This window comes from Choloepus didactylus, chromosome 20 (genome assembly GCF_015220235.1).
Source record: "Choloepus didactylus isolate mChoDid1 chromosome 20, mChoDid1.pri, whole genome shotgun sequence".
Taxonomy (NCBI): Eukaryota; Metazoa; Chordata; class Mammalia; order Pilosa; family Megalonychidae; genus Choloepus; species Choloepus didactylus.
The window spans coordinates 33,346,041-33,366,218 of NC_051326.1; the positions used below are offsets into that span (position 1 = coordinate 33,346,041).

A 20,178-nucleotide genomic window follows, 5' to 3' on the forward strand; every position below is an offset into this window, starting at 1 on the left:
TTACCTTCCTTTTTCATCTTGTATTTTCATTCAAGAGGGAGCAATTACACCAACCAATTCCTTCCCCCTACTCCAGAAAAATGATAAAGCATTCTGACAGCTTCTGAATAGCAACAGAACCTACTACATAAGGCAATGAGTAAGTAAGCTAAAAAATAAATCTCTCAATGCAAATCTCAGTGCTTTATATAGCAGTTCTATAAAACTTTATATAATTTTTTAGAATGTATACGAAGTTACATTCTTTGACAGTAAAATTAGAGCTGTCTATAAATTAATGCTAAAGCATTACGAAAAGTTAGTCTGAAATGTATTTCTAGGTGGCTCAGCGATTTCAAAGGACTGCATTAATTAATTCCCATATAATCCAGGTCCACTAAAATATATGACTGAATTTGAAGCAGCGAAACCAAGACTAGACATAAAACATACTAGTGCATCCCCTTTTTTGTATGATCTTCATATTTTCATTTCCATAGACTAGAAAAACAAATTTTTTGCCAGCATTCCATTGAATACAGAATCACAAATACTGCTGCTCCGGTCTGGTTTCAAAACACTGGGTCCACTGTCGATGAGAGTAGCAGCCACAGACAAACACAGATTAGGGACCATGGACATGGTGTTGAAGAGAGAGGAAGCACAGTGCTTAACTGTTGTACATCTTGGTTATAAAACAATCTGGATTGGCAGATTTTCTTTTTTAATCTTAAAAAGCCAATGTACACAGAGCATATAATAAATAAATTAGTATTTTTATTCTCAGGGAAAAGTCATATCACAAAATTCTAAAGCAAAATATACATCCTTTATTCATCATGTATAGTTCTGAATATCTAAGCCAGAGGTCAGTAAACCATGAGCTGTGGACCCAATCTGGTCCACTGCCTGTTTCTATATTGCCTGCAGGCTACCAATGTTTTTCAAATTTGTACATTGTTTTTAAAAACCAAAAGAATAGTATTTCTTGACATGTGACACATGAAAATTACATGAAATTCAAATCTGAGTATCTAAAAATAAAGTTTTATTGCCCTGTTTATTTGTCTGTGGCTGCTTTTCCACTCCCATGGCAGAGTTTAGCAGTTGCAACAGAAACTATATGGCCTGCAAAGCCTAAACTATGTGGTCCTTTATAGAAAAAAGCTTGCTGACCCTGATATAAAGCATTCCTTCCCCATCTCTTCTCATGAAAAACTGAGATCTGATTGTAGTTTAAGCGGGTAGGGAGTAGTCTTTGGCCAAACCAAAAATTCATTACCCAAAACAGAGTTACTAGGAAGAAAACCATTCTGGGTTTTTAGAAAAGATCCCCTTTCCCTGTATCCTGTTTGCCAATATCTTGATAACAAAACACATATGACTCCCGCATTCCTTCCCCACCACGAGACAGCCCACAACCCACACAACTTCCAGAGCCCAGGTTCCCACGAACCTCTTTGGGACGTCAATGTTCCTGGAGACGGGCCTGTAGGCTGCCTGGCCATCCTGCTCCGTGGACAGTGCCTGGGAAACAGGGCCCTGCAGGTCGGCGAGCCACACCTCCTCTGCCCTGCAGCAGATTTGTAATTTCTGGTCCAGCAGCCAGACAGTCATCTTATCCTCTGCCCGGCTGTGCTGCTCCACCAGACCTGGGCACTCTTGGCCTCCATACCACACATAAACCTGGGAGGAAGGAAAACAGCAACCGGTGGTCAGCACTTGGTGGTTCCTACCCCATCGGCCCCAAGCTTCTAGAATTGAGGATCTGCCTGCCACAAACTGCTTGCTCTCATGCACTCATCTTCAGTTTAGCCAGATACTCCCAGGGACCCACTTCCCACCTGAGCACCCAGACCAACAAAACTAGATCAATTCTTTCCAAAACAGGTCCTTGTGAACTCTCTAGCCTGGAAACAGCAAGCATGCCTGTTTCAAGAGACTTTATCTGAATTTGGAATGAGTCTATTCCTCCTGATCTCTTGCCCTACCTTGCCTCTGAAGTCTATTGGTTGTCAACTATTGCCTTGAATTGGTCCTACCCTGCATTTTCCCTTCAGAGAATTCTAAGTCTACCTTGGGACAAGATGAAAGGGCGTAGAGAAGAAGGGTGACCACTCTCACAGGGCACCTGGGAGTTGGCAGGTCATCTCTCCTCATGGGAAGAGAGGCCTGTAGACACAAGCCTCAGGGAGGGGAAATGCAAGGGATGGTCTCTAGGTAGGAGCCCTTGAGAAGGCAATGAAGGAGAACTACGTGCACCTCCATCTAATGACAGTATCAGCACAGACGAAGACTGAGCCCTTCCTCAAGGGGAAGGAACACTGGAAACAGAAATCCAAACTGAATTCCAACTGAAACATCTTCATCACTTGAAAATGTCTAAAGGTAATTCAAAGATACAATCATATCTGTCTCTCATAAACCTAACATTCCTTCCCTGGTTTTATAAAGTTGCAAACTGAAGCACATTTACAGAAACTGACCTATGGCCATGCTTCAAAATGAGGTTTTGCATAGATTAAAGTCCAGAACTTCAAATATCAGGTCTTGCCAGTTTTTCTCCAGATAATACTATCATGAAGGAACTCTCAAAGAGCCCTAGGTCTGCAAATGGTGGCACGTTCTCTCAGGACACCTGCCTGCTCAAGGCCCATCATGATTGGAAGGAGAAGGCTCAAACTGGTGCCCAGAGTTTCCTGCCTGCCCCTGGGGCACTTCTGACCCAAGCATGAGAAGATGGATACCTGTCCATGATGGGCGTCAACCTACCTTCTGCCCGGGCTGAAAAGCCACCTGCTGGAGGCCTGAGGTGCCGAGAGCCTTGAGGACGTCCTTGGGCTGTTCCAGGCAGGAACTGTCCTTATAAGTGAGGAAGGGCTGTGGAACAGCCCCCTCCAGCAGCTCCCCTTGAGATTCCAAGGGCTGGGGAGGCCCTGACGGTCCATCTGAAGCACTGGGTCCCAACACCCGGGCTCCCAAGAGGGACCGCTTACCAAGGCGCCGGGACAGCACGCTGGCCATGATGTTGCCTTTCCCAGGAAGGTAAAGGGGACACAGAGTCCTTTACGTGTTATCTGGAGGGATCAAGAAGCAGGGACTTCCTTTAGCATTTACTACGGAGTCCTGCCCATGGCAGGAACCAGAAAGTGTCAGTTAAATTGAATGAACACTTTTAAAGTAAATTTTATGATTTTTTTTTTTTTTTGCTTTAAAAAAGTAACACCTATTCCTAACAGACCATTTAGAAAATATTGACAAGGGAAGAAAATCACTCATAAACCTGCTTCCCAGAGATACCCACTGTTAATCTTTTGCATTCTATCTGTTTTTACATAAATGCATTTACATCATTTATTTTTACAAAAATGGATCATCGGTAAACTGAATTTTCACTTAATATACTGCGTGTTTTACTATTTCAATAAATACTACTCTATAAAAACTCTTCTAAAAGCCACATGGCATTTTCTTCATTGGATGCATCACTGCTAATTTAACAAATCACTTATTACTGTACCTTAAGGTTGTACCCAGTGTTTTGCTGCTTAAACAGTTCTGCCTGCAGTGGCCATTCTCTGAGCTAAACCTTAGCACAACACACATCAATGACCATTTCCTTAGGTTAAATTCCTATTGCTAGGTCAAAGCATGAGTATACCTTTTTGATACACATGACTCTTAAAACACTTGAAGATCAGCAGTCTTCAAAGCCGTAAAGAATCATAGAAACAAACCACACCACTCTCCTTGTTTTACACTTGAGGAAACTGGAGCTGACAGCTTAAGTAACTTGTTTGTGGTGACAAAGGTAGTTGTGCTGGAGCCTGAACAAGATTTGGTCTCCTGACTCCAAATCCAGGGTTCTTTCCACCTTCCCACTCTGCCTCAAAGTTGACAGCTCACAGCTCCCAACAGCACCTGGGGTCGAGTCACGAATGCAGTCAGAGGTGCTCAAAATGTAGGAACACAACAGGGTTGTTTATTCTTCTGGCAACTTGTTTTCCCCTGACATAAACCAAGAAGACCATTCAATGCCTCTTTGAACTCACCCCCCGACTGGCTTTATGAGGGGAAGTCTCCCTGATGAACGGGGCTCAGGCGCTGTTCTGAAAACAGCACACGCCATTTCAGCATCCTCTGAGGGTTCCATGTTCCCCCATTTATCACACAGCAACTCTGGAAAGCAGGGAAATGGGCAGCACTGTCTTCACCATTCTAGAGAGAGAAAGAGCTAGTGAAGCGATCAGAAATAGAAACCTTGGTCTTGTGCTTCACTGGTCAAAATCCTCCTGCCTGAGGAGCGCTGCTAACAACCCTGGCACTTGGTGACCCACAGTGCTGGGCAGGACCTCCTGGGGTCGGCTGGGCCACCCCCGGTCTTCAAGCACCTACACCATCCAGAAAAGAGGAGCTCTCTCTTACAGGTCTCTCCCATGACAAAGGTGCTGCAACGTCTCCCAGTGATCCAGATCGGTCCACAGCCTTACTATTAGGAAGTTTCTCCTCTGACCCACATCCTGCCCCGTTAAGTGAGAGGCAGGAAGTAACATCCTGGATCAGCTGTCAGAGGGCACATTGTCGCTCCCCATTCAGTTGAGTTCCTTTAACCTCCACAGACTGTTTCCCCTTTTGGAAATCAGAACACTAATTACCCTTCTCTAGGATCAAGTAAGAACATTTCTATAGAAGCTCTTAGCAAACTGTAAAGTATGATATAAATGCAAAGTCACAGTGTTAGGATCAAGTTCAATCTAGTTCTAGCCTCAGTGGAAATAAACATTTTGGGCACACCCTTCTATATCATTCTGTATTAGACTTATCTTTCATATACTTTAAAATAGAGTACACCTTTCCAAGGTGAATGGTCTTTTTTTCTCTTTTAGGTAATACCTTCTAACCCCCAGATCATTTGGATAGCTCACCTCTGAACCTCTCATATATGTACATATACATTATATTTATAGCTAACACTTCAGAGCATTTGCTCTGTGTCAGACTCTGTGCTAAGGGTTTTATAAGCATTCTCTCACTCAGCGGGCACCATTAGCATCCATCCTTGTTCTACTCTTAAAAAAACTAAGGCTCAGAGAGAACAAGGTCAAAGCTGATAAGAGGCACAGTCAAGATCGAGACCCCAGAACCTGCTAACTTCAAAGTCTGTGATTCTTACCCCTATACCATGCATGCCCACCTCTTCCCAAATACGTTCTGCCTGTGACCTACGAACTATGGCCTCTACTTCTCATTTTCTGGACTCTACTGACTTCCACATCCACCATCCCTGTTGGGAGCTGGCATTACAAGACAATGCCCAACTTTCAGAAAGTCAAGCTTTGTGCTCACAACCCCCAGCTACACCCTCCGTCCTGGTTACCCCTCCTGGTCCCAGCCACTAACTGTCCTCCCCAGCTTCATTCTCACAAGCTCCCCTCCAAGAACTGGCTTCTGTTGACTCACCTGACACTAGACCAGAACTTGGCAGCCCCTTCACCACCACAAGCCTGACTCCTTTGCTTCTGCACAGGGCCCACAGGGTGGCTCCACCACCAGGTGACCTGGCTGCCTCTGCCCCTGCTCCTAGGTCTGGGGTCTGCCAGGAGGAGAGGAAGAATTGGACCCAGCAACGTTGCAAACCTATGTACCCTCCCTCTAGAGAGCCCTCACCATTCCTCGGCCATCCTGGTTCATCTCTGGACCCCTTGACACACTCCCAACCACTGCTCTTAGCTGAGGACCTGATATGTGCAAACCACATCCCAGGTGTTGTGGCAGGTGTAAAATACTAAGGTTTTCAACTATCTCAATATTGACTGAGGTACCAATTGTTCCCCTTCCTGAATGTCTTCCAGGCTAATTCCACCCAGTCTATCAGGCTTGGCATTTCAAGAGACATTTCTTCTCCCTCCCATCCCTCTTTTCCTGCCCACACTTACACCAAAGAAAAAACTGTTGCCATAGCTATTGGTTCAAACTTTCTTTGGTTAGTTCTATAAACATTCTTTTCTTTTTAACCTTGTTCTAAAGTACCTTAGGGCTTTGGGTCCCTCACCATCTCCACATTTCCCCAGTCCTAGTGTATTTCCTAACCATTCCAGAAAACTATGCTAGAGAACATCTCCACGATAGCAAAAAATGAATGGAAAAAAAATAATTTTAGAAAATAATAACAAAGTTGCAAATATTAAGAAAAAGGGTTTGGTTTGGTTTTACAAGCATTTTATTCAGAGCCTCAAAGGCTGGAATCAGATAGCATGGTATTTCCTCCATGAGTTCCCTAGAAAGCAAAGACAAGACAAGTAAAAGGTCAAAGTCACGGCATTCATACAGAGTTCAGGTTTAGTATCTGGTGATTTTACATTCAATAACGCTATTTCAAAATGGTTTACTTTAACGATAAAGAGGAGGAGAAACGTAAGGAGTAAATTCTTTACCACCAAAAGAAAATGTATACTGAAGCTAACCCGGTTTTAAAACCTGTCACCGACCTTCATCCTTGAAGCCTAGGCCAGAAATGATAGCTTGTAACCATTAATTTCATCGAACTCAGAAGAGCAAGAAGTGATGCTGCAATGCCACGTAGAGACATAAGGTGGCAGTAACAAGCCAGAGAAAAAGTCAACCCTTTTCTTGAGAAAAACAAGGTGGCCACCCCCACTTTCCAGAGCAGGAAGTTTGGGGTTTCTGCCACTAAAAATGAAGAAAGGGTAGTATTTCCGAAATTCCTCTGCTTCCAATCTTAGACGCTGCCTGAAATGTGTGGCTAAAAAACACTGATAGTGTTTTTGTAAGACTTTTTTTTTTTTTTAATTTAAAGAATACTTCACTTTCTATTTTGTTGAGCCCGCCCCTTCCAAATTCAGCTGGATTTGCAAAAAGTCGGCCATCCTGCCCACTTCGCACTTGTTTCCATGCACACTGCTTTTTGTTCGCTAGCCCTTCTCCTTAAACTGACACAAATTCCACCCTGAAATACATTTTATTATTTGTTTTATTTACAGTGCCCTGACATCTTAAATTTTAAAAGCAGAAGAGAGAGAAGGGAGGGCAGCTTCCTGTATTATGTGCCTAATACATACTGGCTTTCACAAATGGTATCTAATTTAATCCTCAGAACAACTCGAGGTAAACATACTGCCTTATATTTCTGATGAAGAAACTGAGCTGCAGCGAGGTTAGGTTGCCGAGGCTACACAACTGAACTCATGTCTATCTTGCACCAAAGGTCAGATCCTGCCATTATTTTAGTAAGTATGGCATCTCTCAAAATAAAACACTCAACTGAATTGCTTTTTACCTACAGGGTATTCTTTTTTCCCTATGTCAATGACCCTTGATAGAAAAAAAAACAGCTTCCAATCCTGCAGATCTATTCTTTCATTTCCACAAGCACTTTCTTGCCTTGAAAATCTCTTCTTCACTTGAATCTTAGCCTCCTACCTACAAAATAAAGGTCAACGCCTTAGTCTGATCTTATTAAACAGCCAGAGTCCCTGTTAATCATTTAGCGGTTTGGGGAGAACTTTATACACATATTGCCCTCTGAGAAGGCACAGGGAGGTAATGGAATCAATCCAAAAAGTTAAGAAAAATTTCTGCCAAGTTCATACTGGGGATTAATATTATGGGAACGAAAAAGCTGAAAAAGGAAAAAGAAAAAAAAAAAAAAAAAAAAAAAAAGACCTGAATCCAGGCTGGGCAGCATCACCAGGTGTTGAATAGTGCCTCTCCTGAGTTAATCAGCAACTCATCTTAATACCAAAGACAAACATAATTCTTATACTTCCTGAAGAGTAAATGTCTTTGACTCTATAGACACCACAGTCAAAATAGAGTCTTCAGGGATTCAGCCATGATTCGAGCACCTACAAAGGGCAGCCATAAAGGTGGATCTCCTGTTATCTTACACCTCGACAGAAGGTCCCACCCTCCTTCCTAGTATGCTTCTACCATTTTAACTGCAGCCTCCCTCAAACCTCTCCCCTGATCTCTACTCCTATTCACTTTCTAGCTATTAATGATCCATACAAACCAGCCATCCCCAAATTTGCCATATGATTCTGGAGCAGCAAAGAGAAATCAAGGAACATTTATTTCTGAGTAACAATAATGGTATTTCAACATGTAGCCAAATCCCACTTAGAATATTACATTCTCTACTTATGGAATTCCTTGTTTGATACATAAATTCATGCAAAAGTACAGTTCCTGGCTCGGGCATGGTTTTAAAGGGATCCTGAGCTCTCTTGAGCTTCTCTCCTCTACTGCTGTCACCAATAAGAAGGGTTGGCTGCCCCAGAATAAGTATTTTGGTCAATGTCCAAAAGGGGTTTTTCCAGGCTCAGCAAACATTATTTTGATGTGCTAATAGCCCTTAATGAGGACACCTGCCATCAGTTAAATAACTGGAAAACACAGAATGGTAAAACAAACCCTCTCTATGGTTCCGAGTTGCAAATTGCTATTTGACATGTGGCTGTTGCCAGACAACTGCATGTCTCGGCACACGTAGACGGGTGCACACACTCACACACACACTGGCTGCCGGCTCCTACCATCCAGGGAGGCTGCGGCAAGCCACGGACATTGCCTAGTGGCACTTTCAGAAAACAGGTCATGAGTCGAAGAGATTAACTACACAACTAGTGAATTTGTGTACATGTGTGTGTGTGTAAGTTAAGGAGGTTGAAGTTTGCCAGAGCTTGGGTGCTTGCTACCTTCCTGTTGAACAATTTATGGATCAAGGTGAGGGACATCAACTCTCTGCCAAGAGTTTCAGATTCTCTACTAAACCTCTCAGCTTTCTGTATATTTTGTGATTCACCATTGGGTATCGCTGCACAGAATATCAGTTTAAGATTTTGGTTCTTTGGTTAATATTTTGCTTATTATTCTTAGCGTCTTATCAGAGAGTTGGCAATTTTTTCCTTTAAACCTTATAAAGTTTTAATTAAAAGTTTTTTCAGTGTGATGTTTTAAGCTCATCCAAAGGACAAAATGTTTGCAGCAAACTACCCCCCTTATATTACAGTAGCACTCAATGGAGAACAGGATTTCCAAACAATTAATCTTGAGCAATTCCTAGCTGGGGGATATCTTTGTTGACAGATGCCATGTTGCATTTACAAGCAAATTTACAAGCAAATGCAAATAGGCTTGTGGTCTTCCCAGTTTGCAGGCCACCATTTGAACCTCGGTACTACTCAGCTGCTGCCTGGTAGTTCTCAAGCCTTATTTTTTTCTGGGATGTCTTCCTCCAGGGAAAGTAAAAACAAGACTCACTTCACTGAACACACATCGACCTTTTCTCTCTTTCCAGAGGACCCTCCTGACCAGCCTTACTTTAGAGAGAAACCCAACCCCAGAGTGTCCAGAGCCTGAGTTAAAACTTATAAATCACTTGAGTTATTTTTATTTATCAGGCTCTGCTATATTAAAAAAAAAAAGGGGGGGGAGGGGGGAAAGGGAGGGGAAAGTTAGATTTTTACAATACAAATGAGATATATAGCATTCAGTGATCAATTCAATGCCAATATTTTTAAATCAACTGATAAGAGAGTGACAATTTGGATTCTCAGGGCATTCTGTTTATTGTCTTTTTTCAAAGGCTTTTAAAAAACTGTATTACAGAACTTCAATGTATAATAATTTAGGCTATCAGTAAAATTAAAATTATAGAATTTCAGGATTGATAGGGACCTTAAAAGTTACCCAACTCTCATTCAGGGATGGACTCCTCTCTACAGTATTCCCTGTAAGTTAGCATCCAGCCTTCCCATTACTGTAATAAATGTAATAGAATAATGGAAGGGAAAAATAAGGGTTCCAAACAGCAGTCCTATTTTCATATTCCAGCAGATGGACCACAGAAATAGGTCATCTGATCTGATTACAGTGAATTCTCTCCAGCAAATAATAAATGATCCTGATCAACAAGCATTTTTCAATCAAGTAAAACAGACTGTTCTGTTTGCACTGCCTGCAAAGAAGGAAAGCATTTCCACTCTCTACCCAGGAACTAGTACGTGTCCCCTTCTTTCACACCTACCTCCCATTTTTTTCAAAAATACCAGTGCCCTTTGTTCATATTTCTGTCATGTATACACCACTCTGTAATAAAAGTAAGGGTTTATAATAAAAATAAGTGTCCCAAATAGCAGTCCTATTTTCATAATTCCTGGCACGGTGCTTGGCACAGACTTAGGGCTCAAAAATCTGTAACTATTTCTACTGGCACCAATAACACTGCCATCTCCCTTAGACTGTAAGCCCTTTGAGGGCAGAGGCCATATCTTGCTTATTCCATCCAGATTTATCCAGATTTATGATTTTAAAGAGATCATACTCTCACGGGTGAGGAGAGCCCAGATTCAAGAGTGATGTGTTAGGAGAAATAATTCTTGCTGCTTGCCCTAAAATGAAGGTAGAGGGGTCAAAAAGAAGGGTAGAGTATTAAATAGTGTTCAAACTCAGTTCTAAGAAAACTCAGTTCTGAAAACACATAGCAAATACTATAAAGAAGTAGGTATAAGTGAAATCATGCTTACAAGTGTTCCATGTGATCATGCTGTTTAGTGCTATATTTGCACATGCATGGGAGGGTGCTACAAGCATGCATGCATATGTATATGTGCATGATTAAACTTGACTTAAACTCTACTGAGCCTAGGTGAGAGTTGGGTGTGGGGATGGGGGTGGGGGTTGCTAACTCAGCATTTCAGCATTTTACCCAGAGCAGGGACCAGAGGGAGGGGGACAGGGGCTGGGTATCCCCGAGAGAACAAGGTCCAGAGAACTAACAGTTCTGTAGCAGTTTTCAGGTTAAGTTTAAATAAAACCACCAGTGAAAAATATTTGAGTGCCACTTGGGTTTATATTCATTTTGATACACATATTTGGGGGCTTGGTTTTTTTCCTGACCTCTCAGCAACTCAAGAAATTACGGAGGGATGATAGTATCCTCATTTTATAGCTGAGAAAACAGGTCCCTCAAGAAGTTTACAAAGCTAGCAAGCTGTAGAGAGGGCAGCTTTCCTTAGCTCCTCCCTGGTCCAGTTCTCTCTTCTCATAGCGTCCCATAGCAGGATGGGGCCTCTCTGGTTCACAGCCCTGATGCCTTGAGGCTGCCTCTTGCCTCATCTGATCCTTACAGCACTGCAGGAGAAAGAGCGAATTTTATTAGGAAGAAGGAACCCATTAGAGGCACTTACAGTAATGAAAAGCAAAAAGTGAAAACAACTGTGCTGGTTTGAATGCATTATGTCCCCCAGAAAAAGCCATATTCTTTGATGCAATCTTGTGGGGCAGACATTTTAGTGCTGATTAGATTGGAATTCTTTGAGAGTTTCTTTGGAATGTGCCCTACCCAGCTATGGATGATGACTCTGATTGGATAATTTCCATGGAGGTGTTGCTCCGCCCATTTGGGGTGGGTCTAAGTTGAGTCACTGGAGCCATATAAATGAGCTGACAGACAGAGGGAGTGCAGTGCAGCTGAGAACAACATTTTGAAGAGGAGCTACAGCCAAGAGGGACACTTGGAAGAACGCCCAGGAGCTGAGAGAGAGTAGCTGCAGCTGAGAGACAGTTTGAAGACAGCCATTGAACAAAGCAGACTTTTACCCCAGAGAAGCCGAGAGGAAAAAAGTCCCAAGAGCAACTGAGAGTGACATTTTTGAGTAACTGCAGCCTAGAGAGGAACGTCCTGGGAGAAAGCCATTTTGAAAACAGAACTTTGGAGCAGACGCCAGCCACGTGCCTTCCCAGCTAACAGAGGTTTTCCGGATGCCATTGGCCATCCTCCAGTGAAGGTACCCGATTGCTGATGTGTTACCTTGGACACTTTATGGCCTTAAGACTGTAACTGTGTAACCAAATAAACCCCCTTTTATAAAAGCCAATCCATCTCTGGTGTTTTGCATTCTGGCAGCATTAGCAAACTAGAACAACAACAAAAATAAACACCCAAAAAATATAAAACACAGACATGAGAACTATATACAAAAAGCCTAACAGTCCAAAAGACATGAAAAGGTATTTTTCCAGAGAAAAACTATAGATGGCTAAAAAACACATGAAAAAATGTGCATCTTCACTAGCTATTAGGGAAATACAAATCAAAACCACAATGAGATATTATCTCACACCAATAAGAATGGCTGCCATTAAACAAACAGGAAACAATAAATGCGGGAGAGGATGTGGATAAACTGGAACTCTTATTCATTGCTGGTGGGGATATATAATGGTACAGCCACTGGGGAAGACAGTTTGGTGGTTTCTCAGAAAACTAGATATTGAATTACCCTACGATCCAGCAATTCCACTTCTCGATATATACCCAGAAGATTTGAAAGCAGTGACATGAACAGACATTTGCACACCGATATACATAGCAGCACTGTTCAAACTGCCAAGAGATGGAAACAATCCAAGTGTCCTACAACAGATGACTGGATAAACAAAATGTGGTATATATACATGATGAAATACTATGCAGCAGTAAGAAGCAACAAGGTCCTGAAACATATGGCAACACGGATGAACCTTGAAGATAAAATGCTCAGTGAAATAAGTCAGACACAAAAGGGGAGATACTATGTGTTACCACTTCTGTGAACTCCCTGAAGAGTGTAAAATCAATGTGTTATAATGTAGAATATTGGGAACCTAGTGATAGACAGAAGCTAGTGAGGGGAAATGATAATCTACAATGTTCAGATATGTTAATGATGGTGAATTCAAAGGTATGGGAATGGATAGGGGTGATGATTGTTTGTTAATGGGATTAGAGTATCAGAGCTGTATTGAAGATGAATAGGGTTGTAAGAGGTTGTTTAAAGGCATGTTTCCCACAGATCAGCACCACAAATATAGATAGGCACTTACATGATTTACTTCTAAGGTATGACAGAACAGAGATTTGACAACAGAAGGTATATGGGAAAAATCTATACATTGCATACTAGAGACTATAATTAAAAGCAACACCATATTAGTATTATACAAATACTAGGCAAAAATAATTAAGGGCTGACAAAAGCTATGAGATGCTTTGGGTCATGAAAATTGTTTAAAATGGAGAGTGATGAGGAGTGTACAACTAAGTGATGATAATGTGAGATATGGATGGATTATTGTGGCCACAACATATGCTATGTGAACTTATGATCTCCATACTTGATAAGTCAAGCCCTTGATTTTGAGGTTTGCTCTGGTGAAACTTAGGGTTCTAAAGAGGAGGCTAAGCCTAACTATAATTATGCCTAGGAGTCACCTCCAGAGAACCTCTTTTGTTGCTCAAATGTGGACATTCTCTCTCTAAGCCTAACTCTGCAAATAAATTCATCACTCTCCCCCCAAAGTGGGACAGGACTCCCAAGATGAGTCTCCCTGGCGACATGGAACACGGATTCCAGGAATGAGCCCGACCCTGGCATTGAGGGATTGAGAATGCCTTTTTGACCAAAGGGGGGAAAAGAAAGTCAACAAAATAAGGTTTCAGTGGCTAAGAGAATTCAAGTAGAGTCAAGAGGCTGTCCTGGAGGTTACTCCTACGTAAGCTTCACCTAGATAAGCCAAATGACCACAATACGATAAGCCCAAGTCAACAGCAGTTTTGAAAACCTGAAAGAACACCCAGATACCTATCTCAGACTCTATACAAGTTTCACTCATTAAGTTTACTCTTCAGAAACTTAAATCCTCCAGAGAACTCCTATGCCAGCTAAGTCCCAAAACCCAGAAGCAATAGCCTCTTCAAGAACATCAACCAGATGTGTCCCCTTTTCCCATAATGTCGACACCCCTTTTCAACAAGAACAATTTAGGGTGGTCACTGTCTGGACATCCCAAAAGATCAGGAAAGTGACTAAACTAGAGGAAGGGGTAGAACAACAAGATGGAATTTAACAAAGGATTACGAATATTGAATCTCTATATAATTTTATTTTTCTTAGTTGCTAGGGTATTAGAATAGCCAGAATGAAGGAACTGAAATGGTGGACCTGTAATCAATAGCATCCTTTGAAATTTGTTCCATAGCTACTTGTTAAATTGTAATTTGAAAGTTATCACATTTTTGTGTATATGCTATATTTCACAGTAAGGAAATAATTGCAACTATGGTACTGTAACTCATAACATTTTTGGAAATTTCCTACATAACTACTTGTTAAATCATACTTTGAAAGATATTACCTTTTTGCATATGTTATATTTCACAATAAGGAACTAACTGAAACTGTGGAAGTGTAACCCATAACATTCTTTGAAATTTGCTAACTACTGTTGACTGCACTTAGAAAGTTATCACTTCTATGTATATGTGTTATAGTCTACAATTTAAAAAATGATTAAAAAAAAAAAAAAAAGCCTAACAGTCAAGGGCCCGTTAATTTAAGGCCCTCAGCAGCATACAAGCTAGAAAGGGAACCATAGTGGTAATTGACGCTTGTGGTGCCAATTCCTAAGACACCACAAAAAGGTTTCTGTATGTTCCCTCTCTTTTAAGAAGGCCAAGAAACACAGATTCTATGTATTTTTTTTTTTTTTTCATTTAAAGTGGCAGAGTAGAGAAACTACTTGGAACTCAACACTCACTTAAATGAATAATCACAGTCCATAAAAATGGCAAATATATGAAAATTACTTCAGGCAATGAAGCAGTTAAAGTAGAAAACTGGTTTGGAGTTCAATATTCACTTAAATGGCAATGCTAGATAAACAAGGTTTGAGGGAGAGCTGGAGCTACCTGGTGACTTGCAGGTATGAAAGTAATAAACAGGCAGCAATCCTTTCTATGGAGGGTAATAGGGCACAGAGAGCTGCAGGTCCCCAAGAAAGTTATCACCTGGTCTGGGGCCAGGCCAGGAGTGTGAAGTCCAAAACTAAAGATAATAAACAATGTACACACAGACAAGATCAGTCAACTATAGAAACATAACCAGAAAAGATAAAACACGTGTAAGGGAAGGGAGCAAGGTGCCACCCAAAATGCAAGTTAATGGAAAATAAACTGTCATTTTGGATTTTAAATGGCAAGAAAAGAAACGTGCTGTTGGGGCGAAAGAACATTCTGGTGGCTGATAACATTAAAAGAAGAAGGAGGAGGGAAGAAAAAAAAAAAATACTGAAATAAGAGCTGGATATCAGAATTTGTCTGTTCTGAGGACCAGGGTGGCTAACAGGCTAACGGGAATAGTTTTCTCCAGCCAGGAGGAAAATACCCAGTCTATCACAGATCAACTTTTATCCAACCTTTTCCTTGTTGTGACCCCCCAATTAACTATATATGTTTTCTGAGTCAGGATGGGGGACAGCCCTACCCCAAAGGAGCATGACTTCAGAATCCCCTATCACCTTCTCCTGGGGGTGGTATGCTCCCCTCCACCATCACAGAGGACACCTAAGACCAGTGGGAACACTCCCAACCCCTCAGGAATGCTGTGTCAGGGAGGTGGGGGAGGACTGGATACCACTGAGGTACTAAAACTTACTAAAACTAGCGCATCAAATGCACACCAAATATTTTCAGGAGAAGGCTAAGCCAAGCCACATTTCAGAGGGAACTTGTTCTAGGGAAACAGGAGACTGCAACAGAAGAGACACGGGCCATCCTCTTCGACCTGTGTGACCTTAGCCACTATCTCTGAGGGTCAGTTCCCCAAACTCACCTGTGAAAAGAGAACAGTTCAGACCTCACAGAGCAGTTAAGAGGATAAAACTTGCACAGTGCCCAGCATCTGGAAGGTGCTCAACAGATGTGCTTCCTTCCCCCATTTCCTATTTTAGACCTGTGCTGGATGGCTAAATAACACAACGCGCGATTCTGAATGCTTACAACTGGCATCTAGGAACTGGGGTTGTAAAAGGATATTCAACCAGAACCAGTAACATAGCTACTAACTCTAAAGAATATTAACAAGTTGACTATTGGATGAGCCACTAATTAATTGAAATCACAATAAAGCTGATTTCAGCAAGAGAGGAGAACCCCGAGAAATTGAACCTATGCTATTTAGAAGCCTGCTAGCCAAAATGTACCAGCCCCAGGGTTCAGTGCTGATGGCTTGACATCAAGTCAGATGGGCTTTGACCCTGGAGCCCAAAGCCAGTAACCAGGCCCCTGCTTACCTCACTTTCAGCAAATAGATCCCATTCCTGCTCTCCTCCCCTGAAACCTAAATCTCAGTCTTGGTTCCCTGCCCAGTGTGGTTCGATGCCTGCTGCCAAATTTCCCCGAGGCGGTGCTTCATAAGTCCTCTTTGAACTACCTCCAATGCCTGCTGGTAGGACCTTCCCAAATCTCTTGCCCCACATAGCAGAAGCGTTAGTCTCTGGGTTGCAGCCAGCCCACACCAGTGCCAATGACACAGGAGCCCCTTCAACAGAAACTCAAGGAGGAGTGCAACTGCAACACAGGACAGAAACACCAGCTCTTTAAAAACGTGCCACCTGGAGACTGAGGGAGACAGACATGCTTCCCACCCAAAAATAGAAAGTCAACCTTAACGAAGAGAAAAAAGACACCATAAAAAGGAAGATAATTTAAATACATATTTGAATTTTGGGCAAAGTTGAGGAGGGGGACATGCCCAAGGCACAAACCACTAAGGAAAGAACTTAAATGTACCTTTCTTGGAAGAAAGCCATTTAAGGAATCTTCATGCCCCAATAATTGTGGGGCAGAGAATGAGTTTAAAGATGAAATATAAAGGCATGAGTGTTCACCCCAGCCCCAGCTCAGGATATCAGGGTGTCCACTTTCAGATGTTTTTCCTGAAATGGACAGGGTAGAAGCATTAATGAAATAGTACACACTGATGAGGATGTTCTAAGCCAAAGTGGCAAAATAACTGTGGATAAATCACACAGGCCAGAAGGCCCATGCTTGAGGGTGTTGAGAGAAGTGAAGGACAAAATTGTCACCAAGTAGGCCAAACACACAGGCCATGCCACAGCAACGGTGAGCTCCTGTTGACACCACATAAGAGTCTCACCCCGTATCAGACTGGTACACCGGATGCAACTCGGGGCCAACAAAAGACTAAAATATTTTCAGGAAAAAGGTAGTAGGATGTCCCCAAGGAATAAAATCACATTAACTACTTTATTAGAACTGTTATAGAGTAAACAGGCAAGACAATAATAGAAACTCTTACATGTAATCCACATCCTTTCAAAGACTGATGTTCTTTTAGGAATGATGAAATAGCTATCATTTATCAAAAATGATCTGCTGGTCACTTGCTAAGCATTTCATATACTGTATGTCACTTAATCTTCCACAATAATTCCATGAGATAAGTACCATCATCTTCCCCATTTTATAGATGAGGAAACCGAGACTTGGGGAAGTCAAGTAATTTTCACCAAGCCCAAAAGTTACTGATAGATACAAGGTTTAAGTTCAAATATACCAGACTACAAAATCCATGCTCTTTCTACTATGTTATACAGCCAGGAAAATTGTGCATTGAATAAGAGATAAGAGATTAGACTAGATGACTGCTTAAATTTCCTTATTATTAAAAATTTGATTCACCAAGAGGCTACTGTGGTGGTGGTGGCTGAGGCATGGAAGGGGAAATGAGCAGCTCTCCGGATAGCAAAGAATAAAGCATGGGGCTCCCTCACAATATAATTTGTCACTTCCCAACTATGTGACCTTGGGCAAATTACCCCACCTCCCTGTGCCTCAGTTTCCTCACTTGTAAAATAAGAACATTAACCTCTATGCTAGGGGATAATCTGTGAATTTAATAAGGCAATGCAAATTTTTTTTTTAACACCTTGGTTTTTAAGAGTCACCAAGCTCCTCCTCTTAGATTCTGATTCCCCTGGTCTGAGGGAGGAGCCTAAGACATATCAAGAAAATACACAGGAATATTGAACCCTGCGCCTGGCACAGACGGCTCAATAAACATTAACTAAAAAAAAAAAAAGACACAAAACTCCAGGTAGTGACAAGTCCAACTTATGGGAACTCTTCTCAAGATTACAGGAAAGTTTGTGCAAGTAGAGGGAAAAGCAGCCAGTACATTTTAGCATCAGCAAAAGTAGTGTAATATGTATAAGAAAAAAAAACTGGAACAGTCATAACCCAGTAAAGGGACCTCTAAATCATGTAGATCAGACTATCGTCCTACTATGGTCACAAAGGCCAAATTAAAGTTTTGTCCAGCACCACTGCAAAAGTACTAAAAACAGAAAGAAACACCCTGCACCCCCCCCATAAAATTAGAAAATCGTCCACATTGGGAACACTGGTTGCTGCCCATCAAGAAAGATGATTTGTAAAACCAGAGGACAGTCAGCTTAATGAGTTGCATGATGGGAGGGCAAGCTAAGAAGAGAGTGCTCTTCAGGCCAGAGAGATCAAGGACAGGAGGGCCCTGGGAGAATCCACCAAGTCATAACTGAGAGAGATAAGATGGGGCCTGGACTTGGTCACCAAATCCTGAAATGACAGAAAAGGGAGCTCCTGCCAACACCTACGGAAAATCAGAGGAGATGTCTCTGTACTGCAAGGCAATATAAATGGACATTTGAATGAATGTAAGAGTGGGGTTCCTCTGGGATTCTCATTAACATCTGCATGGGGTCTGAAGGCAAATGCACAGTGAGGTAATTAAGGCTGCAAATGGTCTCTGCTCCTTACTAGCTGGAAGCCCAATGGCCCCAGTGTGTACCCACCCTTAGCATTGTCTTCAAAAGGGAGATGGTCAACCAAGCCCTCCATTGTCATATTAGTTTCCATATGCAGAGGTCTGGCCTGATACAATGAATTTCCATATTTTCTATTTTCTAAGAGAGAGGAGCTCTTCAGAGATCTAGAGATAATGGCAGGAAGTATAAATACAGAGAGGCATTCTTCTTTAATTAAAAGAAAAACTTAATAAAAGTAACATTGCGGTGTTTTAGATTTTTTTTTTTTTTAAGAAAACTAAAATGCTTCCACATGCCTCACCCTTGGCTTGAATGCCTAAGATATACTCTGTATCCTACAGAAAGCACAATGAAGAATCACAGAGGTGTTTAAAGTCTCTAGTTAGAGAATGAACTGAATTTAGAATTTACCATTCAGAGTCCACAATCTGCTGCTTATCCTTCCTGTGATTCTCCTCCTTCATGCAACTACTATGGACATAGAGGCCAAAGTCCCCTGGATAGGTGGCACGGGACCTGGTGGGAAGGGAGCACACCAGACAGAAGTAACTTTGGAGCACTAGAAGAGCTCTTCCTGACACCAACACTTCTAGCTCAACCAGTGCTGATAAGAGGAGGTGGGTGAGCACAGACCTTGCACATGCTAAATCCTGCCCTAGTCTTAAAATAACTGCTTCGTGTCTGAGCATACCTCAAATATCCCCTGGTCCACTTTACCTCTAAGCTACACACTGATCCTGTAATGTATCTTTGTTAAAATTAAAAATTAAAGTACTCTGTTACCAAGCAATTTCACCTTCTACCTACACTAGAGGAACACTCATATGTTATAAAGGATGCATGTACAGTGATGTTTACTGCAGCAGTGTTTGTAATAGCATAGGATGGAAATAACCTAAATGTCAATCAACTGGGGAAAAGCTAAATAATTGTGGTCTCTCCAGTCTAAGGAAGACCATGTAGGAGTTAAACAAAATCCAAAAGATCCCTCTGTACTGATGCGGAATAAGCACCAAGACATACTGTTGAGTCGGAAGGCAGGGGAGAGAAAAAAAGTAAAGCACAATATATGCAGTACAATGCACTTAATTTTTTAAAGTTCTGTAAGTATAAATATAAGTATGTAAAGCATTTGAAGAATACAAACAAACCCACAACAGTGGTTAACCTCTAGGGAAGGGACTGGGATTAGGAGTGGCCTTTGAGGAAGATTTTTATGTGCTCTGGAAAGTTTGCATTTTCTTTTCTAGAGAAATGTATTCATGCATTACTTTAATAGTGAAAATTATAATTAAAAAAAGAAATTGAACCCATTCAATACATTTCAATAATGTGTTTGGGACAATTTCCATCTAGATGAGGGGCGACAGTCTGATACAGCTTCCCAGGAGGCTGAGGGCTCAGCAGAGCAAAGCGCCACTGTGTTTCCAGCCGGCTATGGGCTTTGCAACATGGATCTTGTTTCAGTATTACAAGCCCAACTCTGTAACTCTGTGGATAGTTAAATTTATAACCTAGTTCAAGGAAGAG

The 20,178-nt window shown here is 41.7% G+C and overlaps 1 protein-coding gene across 8 annotated transcripts in view; it reads right to left on the reverse strand.

The window, feature by feature from the left end:
• ZNF395 (zinc finger protein 395) overlaps window positions 1-20,178 on the reverse strand; it is a 47,005-nt gene that overhangs the window by 11,469 nt on the left and 15,358 nt on the right. For 4 of the 8 annotated variants that reach the window (XM_037812882.1, XM_037812883.1, XM_037812876.1 and 1 more), the window contains exons 2-3: window positions 2,752-3,056; window positions 1,436-1,665 (exon numbers count right to left, since the gene is read on the reverse strand). In XM_037812882.1, coding sequence (XP_037668810.1) covers window positions 1,436-1,665; window positions 2,752-3,003 — 482 coding nt within the window. In that variant the 5' untranslated portion in view covers window positions 3,004-3,056. Of the gene's footprint in view, window positions 1-1,435; window positions 1,666-2,751; window positions 3,057-4,031; window positions 4,198-19,059; window positions 19,165-20,178 lie in introns of all 8 variants that reach the window. The other 4 variants (XM_037812881.1, XM_037812878.1, XM_037812877.1 and 1 more) reach the window with 3 other exon arrangements.